Raw genomic sequence first — 9,439 nt, forward strand, 5'->3', positions numbered from 1 at the left:
TTTAGTATTTTGAATTGACAGAAACAAATATAGGTTTTAAAAATTCCCTTGTGCGGCATAATCTGACAGTTTTATAAGGTTATTAAGAGTTAAAAATTTAGCTTCCTTTGGAAAAAACATTGGCAGTGTTATTTGGAGGTGACAAGGACATAAATGAGCCTGAGAGCTCACTGGACGCTGCCTCACAGGTGGGAAGCTGCAAGTGAGAAAGGCTTAGTAACCTGCCTGACAGCACATCTCTGAGTGGCTGGGCAGGACATGGGCCTCCACAGCCAAGCCATCTGTGGCAGATGCTGCTGCTGCCAGTTTATACATACTACTCTGGTTAAAGGGAGGCAGGCCACACTTTGGGTTAGCCCTACTACTTTCCCTCAAGTCTAATAATAGCCGACCCAAAGATAAATTCTGTATTTTAAAACATACTATGCCATAGTTTACAGGGAGACAGAAAAAAACACTACAACAAATACCCTGCGCCTCCCTCAACCAGGCAGGTGTCTCACATCATCAGTATTCATGGTTAAATAAGGAGTGAAATCGTCCAATAAAATGTGGCCTGCTTTACTGAGAAAGTTGAGGCCAGCAGGCTCTGCATGCAGGCAGAAGCACAAGCTCTGGGAAGTCAGGTACCTCCTGGAAAGGGACACAAAATGCCCTGGATTTCATAAGCCTATTCCTGAACCTCCTTCCTGAAGTCAAAGTCCAGCTTCTAGTTCATTCCTGATGGCTTGTCAGGAACTGGAGGTGAGAAGAGCTAAGATGCAAGGCTCTGGTTATGGGAAGCAGAATGACTTTAGTGACGAGGCCTGCGAACAGAGTCCAGTTCTGTTCTGCTTGAGCAGGAGGGGAAAGGCAGGGTGAGGACTGCAAGAGGTCCTTCAGCTGTGTTTCCAAGATGAAGATGTTTGGGCACAACAGGGTCCCAAGGAGCCCAGGGGAATCACAGAACAGATGTAGTGGGTGGGCAAAGTGAGGCTGGAGAAAGTCTAGGGCAAACCTAAGACTCTAAGAAATAGGAACTAACTCAAAATTTTTCATATATTTCAGAGAGACACATTGCTTACCGAATCTATAATTTTAGCTGTATCACTGAAATAAGCCTTGTAGGCTGCTGATGATACTGTGACCCAACAATAAGTCAACTTCTGATTCAGTGGTGTTAACATGTGGAAGAGTGTATCTTAGACAAAAGACACAAAAGTTCCCCCAGGAGACAGGAGGAGCTGTAGACTAGACAGAGGAGCAGATGAAAGACTCATCAGGAGGTCTGAACCAGAAGTCAGGGTGGGCAAGGGAGGCAGCAAGACAGGGATTAAAGGATTTAGAGGTGTAGGATCAACAAAACCTAGAATTTGTGTGTGGCAAGAAATAATTCAGAGTACCCAATCCTCTCTTCTTACTCCAAACTACTAACTATTCTGATAATTGTATCCCTTTACAGGTGGGGAGCCTGAGGCTCAAAGGATTACCTTGCTTAGGGGCAGGACCCTTAGTCTCAGCCTGGATTCTCACTGCAAGGCTCTGATTCTTAGTCTTGGAAGCAAGATGTTACACCTAGATGTTCCATTTTCCCTCCAGGCATAAGCGCCTTTATTACAGACTCTTTATATCCCAGGGACAAATGCAAGATGTCACACCTAGATGTTCCATTTTCCCTCCAGGCATAAGCGCCTTTATAACAGACTCTATATCCCAGGGACAAATCCCTGAGCGCTGGTTGTCCAACTTCACAACACATAGATTCACTTTTTAGTGAAAGACTAATTATGATTGAAATGTGCTGGGATGTTAGCAATTCAGCAGTACATATCCTAAGTCTTAAAAATGCTCAGTCCATTTGACATAAAATTTGCACTCCAGGAATGTATTCTAAAACGAGAAATCCAACAAAACCAAAACCAAAAACCTTCACCACCAAGAAAAGACACACTCAATACCCAAACACTTAGAACTAGCATTCTGTATAGCATAGACTGAATACAACTTAACTGTCTAAGAATAATTATGGTATTGCCACTTGTTTAAAGAGTCATGTTATACTTCAACAAAACTTAAGAGAAGGTCACATAACATATCACAAGCAAGTTTTAATGTGAAGAACACAGCCAGGCATAATGGCACATATTTCTAATTCCAGCTACTTTGTAGGCTGAGGCAGGCAGATTCCAAGTTTGAGGCTAGCTTAGGCAATTCAGTCAGATAGTCTCAAAAAGGCTGGGTACCATGTCACCATTACCCTGTATGTCCAATGTATTTCCTAAGGTGCAGGCAAGCACATCTGCTACAATGGCTGCCAGGCAAGATAGTGTCCCCAGAAGCCAAGAATGAACTCATAGGTCTAGCAGAAAGGATGAGGGCCATGAAGTCAGCAAGGATAGAAGCATTCGCTCTACTCACTATGATCCAAGACCTCAAGAATCTGTTTTATTTTCCATAACTTGGAAAGAAATAACTATCTCCAGGTTGTTGAAAGGCTTAATTAACTATGACATCTGAATTACTCTGCACGGTATTTGGACACCAAAGCAGAAAACTACTGTATGTTAATGTATCACAGGCAGTTGTCTAATATGACCATTGGTTATAAGACAGTATCAAGAATGTGGAAATTGCATGTAAATCTAGATATCAATCCTTTACTAGTCACATTGGAGAAGTTACCTGGCCCTGACGGATCTCACTGGTGGCATCAGGTTACAAAAACATCAACTTCTCAGAGAAGAGGAATAAATAGAGTGAGTATGAAAATACTATGAGAGGCTAGCTACTGCTAGTTGGAACATTACTGGGGCTCTTGAAAGGTGGACCCTTCTACTTAGGCACAGCTTCGCCACAGGCAATAGGCCTTGCCATAAACCCAAGCCCCAGCTTTTGCCAGGGTCATTTCTCACTTTTTCATTTCATCTTTCCTTTACCCAATTTAGTCCACATTCCTGGCAGCTGATTCCCTACAACACCTCTCACAGGCTGCTGTGAAGTCTTACCTACTATACTGTATGTAACTATCTATTAGATTATTAGACTGGGTATTCATGGTGGAATGAAGTCAAGTGTGGGGTTCCCATATGGTATACTGCTTGCGCATAGTGTTAAATAAAGCGGTAAGAATCATGAGCTGAGAGGCTTAAAAAAACAGAATAGAGAAGTAATAAAGCCAGGCACTGAGGGAGCACTAAGGCTGGATCTTGTGCCCGACTTTCTATTTAACCCTACCTGATCCTTATCTCCCACAATAATTCAGTAAAATGCTCTGAGTTTGGCACTCAGAAAAGACTCAGGACAGGACCTCAGTTGTCCATCCAGTGTAGAGGGTAGTCCATCCACAGTGTAAAGGAACTGTACATGGGCAAACTAATCTGTGAAAAGAATGAGTGAGGAAATAAGGGTCTTTGTTCTTGAGATGTGCATCATCTGGCCTCAAACCTCCATCTGGGGGAAGGTGCTCACCAGTCTATAATCACCCATCTCCTACATAAACCACTTAAATCAGCTTTGTAAGCAAGATGTCTCTTTAGAATGTGGTCTCCCATCTCCTGACCAGCTAGCTTTCTGTGACACATTTTCTTCACCCTGCTTGGCCTCCTGACTAGCAGAGAGTAGATTGAGCCTGTGCTTCTGGCAATAGCAGTCCATGCAGAAATTTGCAAATTAAAGACAACTAGGTTAGGCTCACAATCTGAGTCACTCAGGAAGATTTCTAGACCTAAGGATAACCATCAAAGGCCAAGCAAGGTAAACTGAAGTTCTACTAGAAACCTAAGCTCTCCTTGAGAGTAAAGCCTTACCCAATGCAACTCCAATTAACCAAAGCTCTCAATTACGTAAGGGTTGTTTCTATCTCCTGGGGCTGGTATTGTACCTAAAATCCCCAAAGCACACAGAAGGAAATCAAAATCTATGTGGTTGCCCCAAGACATTCAAGAGCAGACCAGAAAGCAAGGACAGACTCCAGCAATTAAGACACAAGAACTAACTGAAATCAGTGGTGCCACAAGCACTGATTAATACACAATTAAACATTAAGCAATAGCCATTAACTTCTAAGCAAAGTCTGATTGTGTTCATTTTACAATCAAGAAAAACAGAACTCAGAACTTAAGCCACCTGTCTGCACTGTGACCCACAGTGATGAGGAAAGCTGATTCAAGCTGCAATGTCTGTGGTCCAAGCCTGGCGTGGTTACTTGATTTGCTGTTTTGCCTTGGACAATTTCATTAACCTCTGTGCCTCAGTTGCCTCAACTGTAAAAGATAATCACAGCACTGAGTTCAACAGGTGGTTGGGGGCTGGGTATTTAGCTCAGTTGTTCTGCCGCTGGGTGGGGGGCAAGGTCCTGAGTTTGATCCCCGTACCAAAACAACAATAACAACAAACAAAAACAACGTGGTTGTGAAGGCTGAATAGCTTTAAAAAAGCATTTAGAACAGAACTAGGCACATAACAATCACTAAGTTTTAACTGATTAACACGGTGAAACTGGAATTAAAACCTTCTGACTCCATATCCAGTATTCTTCTATATCCCAGTAATTTGTTACAGGTACTCTTGAGGCCATTTTTATCCATGTCAAGGTAACCAAGATCACCTTCCAGCTCTGCTTAACTGGGGCTCTCTAAACTGAGGCCTAAGACACAACAGAATTCAGTTGCTTTTTAGAAGCTTGGGAATGGGGTACTCCTGCCCTGCTGAGCCCCAAGGTTTTCCTAGGCACTCAACTGCCTGGGGGAGCTTGCAGAGTGACAACCAGTTCCTGCCAAGACCCTGGTCTCCCTCAGACTAATTCTTCTCTCACTATCACTGCCTCTAACTGAAATTTGAAAGAGAAAATGTTTGCTAGGATGCCACTACTTGGTATCTTACATTCTGTTGTTCATTTGGACAGGTACCTTGTGTAGCCCCTTCTATATAACTGCTGCCTGGTCACTTGGTATTGGTGCACAGGGCAAGACTACTTCCAAGGGCTTAGGTTCAACCACCTCAAGCTACCTAAAGACACCAGGCGTGGTGGTACATGCTTGTAACTCTAGCACTCTGGAAGGCTGAGGGAGGAGCGTAACAAGTTTGAGCCCAACCTGAGCAACTTAGCAAGATCCTGTGTAGGGAGTAACCCAGGGATATAGTTGGTATAGCTCCATTCAAAGGCCCTAGGTTCAATCCCCATTACCACCACCACCACCAAAAAAAAAAAAAGCCCACCTGAGTACAGTAAACATTAAACAACTGGCAAACATAACTAGTGTCTTTTTACCAAACTGGAGGTAAACTAAGCTCCAGGCTCTCAGCTCTACTAAACCACTAGTTTTATGATCCTTTAATTTGTCCTGAGTTTTCTGGAGAGGAGGAGAAGAGGGGGGCCAGGGACTTAGCTCAGTGGTTCTGTCTCCTGCCTAGAAAACGAAAAGGCTCCAGTTTGATCCCTGGTAGCAAAAAAAACCCCAAACAAACAAACAAACGAGAGAAAAGGGGGAGGTGTCCTTACTGCTATTTATCTGAAGGCGATAGGAGCAACAGAACTTCTGAGTTTGACAATGGTCAGGCTCTGTTATTTTCTAAGTGGCAGTTTGAACTTTGTTTTAGGTACATTCAGGACAGGGTTCTTTAGCAATAGAAAACAAGAGGATAAAAGCATCTGAGTGTGGTGGTGCATGCCTATAATCCCAGCACTTGGGAGGCTGAGGCAGAATTGCCAGACCAGAGTGGGATACACAGCCAAGACTCTGTTTTAAAGGTTTTAAAATCACACTGTTGCTGGGTGTGGTGGCACATGCCTGTAATCTCAGCACTTGTGAGGGAAGGCAGGAAGATCACTGTCAGTTTGAGGCCAGCCTGAACTACATAGTGAGACCCTATCTCAAAAAACAAAACAAAAAACCCATCAAAAAAGTAGCCAGTAGATTCCTTGTTTTTATGTGAAAGACACTTCAATAACACTAAACATACAACCAAATAATGTACAATATTGTTAAAAATCTGGGAGGCTGGTCTGAATGCTTCTACTACTTCATTTTGGGCAAACTCTGTCCCTTTTCTGAGGTCCAGTGTCTTGCCTGGTGAGACAGGCTAGATCAGATATCTAGGACTTCTGACTACAGAGTCTGTTCTCTACACTGTTTTGTTTAGGGTTGTTTGGTTTATGCTTAGAAAGGAAAGATAGGATGAAAGTTCGTCAAATTGGATAAGAAGTTTCTTTAATATTGGACTATTTATACATCAAGGGATTTCTTGAGACCATAGAAATGCCTTTATGTATATTCACTAGGGAATTGAGATAAAAAAGGAATATAACTGTTCTACTGGCCCAACACTGAAACATATTCCACTTATCTCTACCAATATCTCTACCAACCACGGTCCCAGACAGCCTTCTTTCAAACACACTTTCTCCTTTAACTCTCTGTTCTTTTAATTCTGTATAAATCTTCCACAAAGCCTTTGTTAATGAGCTAACATTTGTGCCATTTCCTCCAGTGACCTTGATTACCATTTCAATCTTTTAGAGCTCTTAAAACTTTTCAAATGTAAGTGATTTTGGGACAAGGAGTTTTTTCCCTTCTTTTCTTTCAAAGACCCCTATAGGGGACTCAGTAAAAAGTATGCTTCTGCTTCGGTTGGGACTTCAAGGCAGGTTATCACTCTGCTCTATTTCAAAATCATTCTAAGGTGTAGGAAATGGGCAATGGGTAACTCCAAAGTATTTTTCCATTTAATGAGAGCGGAACCAGGATGTATCTCTAGGGTCCCTTTCAGCTCGAACCTTACTGGAGTATGCTGAAAGCCCAGGACCCTAGGATGGAGCATGACAGATAAATCTTGGAAAATAGGGTCAGGAAAACTTAACCTGGAGAAATTTGGGTTTCTGTATTCTACTTAATAATGAAAAGTGAAAAATGACTATTTACTACATGCTGAATAAACATGATATGAAAGTTTAGCCTACTTCCTAAACAGAAACACTTTTCTTCAATGTGTTGTCTCTGAGTCCAGAATACTATAGCGGCTCAAATATTTTGAGGATTCCAAACAACTGAAAGAAATCATAATAAGTGGACTAAAGAAAATTATTTCATTTGTTTCAGTTGTAATTCTCAAAAGGAGGATACAGATACACTGGTACTGACAACACAAGGAAATAAAGTTGTGTTCCATGGTCAAAGAAGTTTGGGAAACTTCAAAAAGACTGTAAATCTCAAAAAGGGTGAAGGTGGAAGAGGACTCAGTATGAAGGCTAAACTTAGTGAGGCAGAGAATGTCTCTTTATCTGGAGCATTACCGACATTCCCAGTGTGCACAGCAACCCTATGACAAAGGTATCTCTACCTTATGCCCCTCACATCAGATTTTAAACTGATCCCATGCCCATGCATCAGTTTAGGACAAGCGAAGACTGAATGCGAGCTTAACCTCAAAGTCCTCAGAATTAACTACTATACTGTGCTGCCTTTGTTTACTGTGAAATTCTTAAAAATTTCACCTGGGAGGAAAGCTGCAATATGTTTATATTTTGGGGGAGTAAACAAAGGCAGCAAGCTATGGTTGAAATTTCAAGACAGGCATGAGTGAACTGAAGGTAGAAAAGTAGAAAAGCAAATCCTAATACCCTTGTAGTCCTAAAATATGGAAGTCCAGATTCATTATTAACCATAGAGAATTATGAACAAAGACCTGTAAGTGATGAGCTCTTAGAATATAAGCAAGATAAAAGAATCTCCTTGGGGAAACTTTTCAAAACAAAAGTTTCACCCTGGGGGGATTTGGGGTTTTCAGAATGGAAGGGGTGGGGGATGGGCATAAAGGAAGTCTTTTGAAAAAAGGCCCCCAGATGATATGACTGTCAAACAACTGACTTGAAAGGGGCATGGAGGTCTCTTGGAATATAGTCTTGTGGGGTCTTACAGTGAAACTGGGCAAAAGCTCAAAAATGATTTTAGGTAACTGTCCTATCAAACCCCATATCCTACTGGTTATTAAAAGGTCATCCTTAACAGATAGCAGCAGCACCCCGTTTGAATAAAGACAGACTCAAGCTATGAGAAGTACATACACAGAAACCAGCAGTTAAAGAGTTCCCTTTCAAGCTGATTAACCTAAATCAAATTATACTTGTTCACCTCTAAGGTCTGGTTTCTCTATTTATAGAAAGGGGACAGAATTTGCTTTTAATATTTTTTCTAAAAATCATTTCAGAGCAAGGGGTGGTGGTGGATGCTTGTAATCCCAGCACTTGAGAGGGTGAGGAAGGAGAATCAGAAGTTCAAGGCCAGCCTGAACTACATAGTAAGGCCCTGTCTCAAAAAACCTAAACAGATAAATCACTTCAGTACTCAGACCACCCCTGGGACTCACATTAATTCTTCCCTTGGATTCTCTGGCCTTTGGATGCCTCCCCTTTTCTAGCCCACTGCCCTTTCTCTCTGAACAGTTCCTTGACTACCTGTAATCCTCCCAGTTGGCATTCTAAGCCTCCTGGTCAAGAAGCTCTATTTTCTTTATAAGTAAAACCACTTCCCAGCCAGTCCCACAGGAAAAAGATTAAGAAGGTCAAATGGCGGGAAAAGATGTTGGATATTGTTGTGTGACAGCTCCAGGCCCACCCGACAAGAGTTATTATTATTATACATTCCCCAAAGGACTGAGCCAGAAAACCCAGGGTTTGGGCGACTGCCTGCCCAGGGATGGAGGCCTGGGGTCTCAGACAAAAGCAAGAGTTTTAGGGGTGGGACTGAAGGAAATTTAGAACTAGAAGGGGAGAGGGTGAAGTTTTTGTTTTAGAATGGAAAAAGAAGAGACCTTGGAAGGCGAGCGAGGAAGCTTGGCAATTCTATCAGTCAACTTTGAGCTTGAACCCTTCTGTCCCCCTTCCATCTTTAGTGCTAGCTGTTAATAAAGGCTAACACTTACTGAATACATACTACGATGGTTAGCAGTTAAATGAGCTCTTCTCGTGGAACTCCCCGAACGTTTAGGGTAGGACTGAGTCCCCAAGAAGATGGTTCCAAAGCCTGGGCCTGGGAAAGGAGGGTGTGTCTGGGCCAAGGGTGACAGGACCGGGACCAGGGCCTAGGGGACCCGGCGGTCCCAGAAGCAGAGAGCCCAAGCCCTGAGTGGGCAAGGAAGCCCTACCTTTGAGCGAGGTCTCCACCAGGCGCAGGTAAAGCTGAGAACTCTTGTTGCCATGGCTCATGCGCTGGGCAAGCCCGTTGCGCTGCAGGACGCACTCCTCAAACTGTACGACGTTCTGGTGGCGCCGCTTGAGGCTTGTCAGGGCCCAAAATTCGGCCAGCGCCAGCTCCACGTTCTCCGGGGCGTCACAACGGATCTTCTTGACCGCCACCCGGGCCCCGCTGCGCCCCGCTACAGCCTCGTAAACCACACCGTAACTGCCGCGCCCGATCTCCGCCAACAGGCTGTAGCGGGGCGGCGCAGACCCGCTGCTGACCTC

The 9,439-nt window shown here is 43.3% G+C and overlaps 1 protein-coding gene across 1 annotated transcript in view; it reads right to left on the reverse strand.

Moving 5' to 3' along the window:
• The window catches only part of Stk35 (serine/threonine kinase 35), a gene marked incomplete at its 5' end in the record, with an annotated part of 41,275 nt that overhangs the window by 30,311 nt on the left and 1,525 nt on the right, over nucleotides 1-9,439 (reverse strand). The window contains one exon of the mRNA XM_010611062.2: nucleotides 9,121-9,436. Coding sequence (XP_010609364.1) covers nucleotides 9,121-9,436 — 316 coding nt within the window. The remainder of the gene's footprint in view (nucleotides 1-9,120; nucleotides 9,437-9,439) is intronic.

Source organism: Fukomys damarensis, unplaced genomic scaffold (assembly GCF_012274545.1).
Source record: "Fukomys damarensis isolate Sample0158 unplaced genomic scaffold, DMR_v1.0_HiC HiC_scaffold_7, whole genome shotgun sequence".
In the NCBI taxonomy this organism is placed as follows: domain Eukaryota; kingdom Metazoa; phylum Chordata; class Mammalia; order Rodentia; family Bathyergidae; genus Fukomys; species Fukomys damarensis.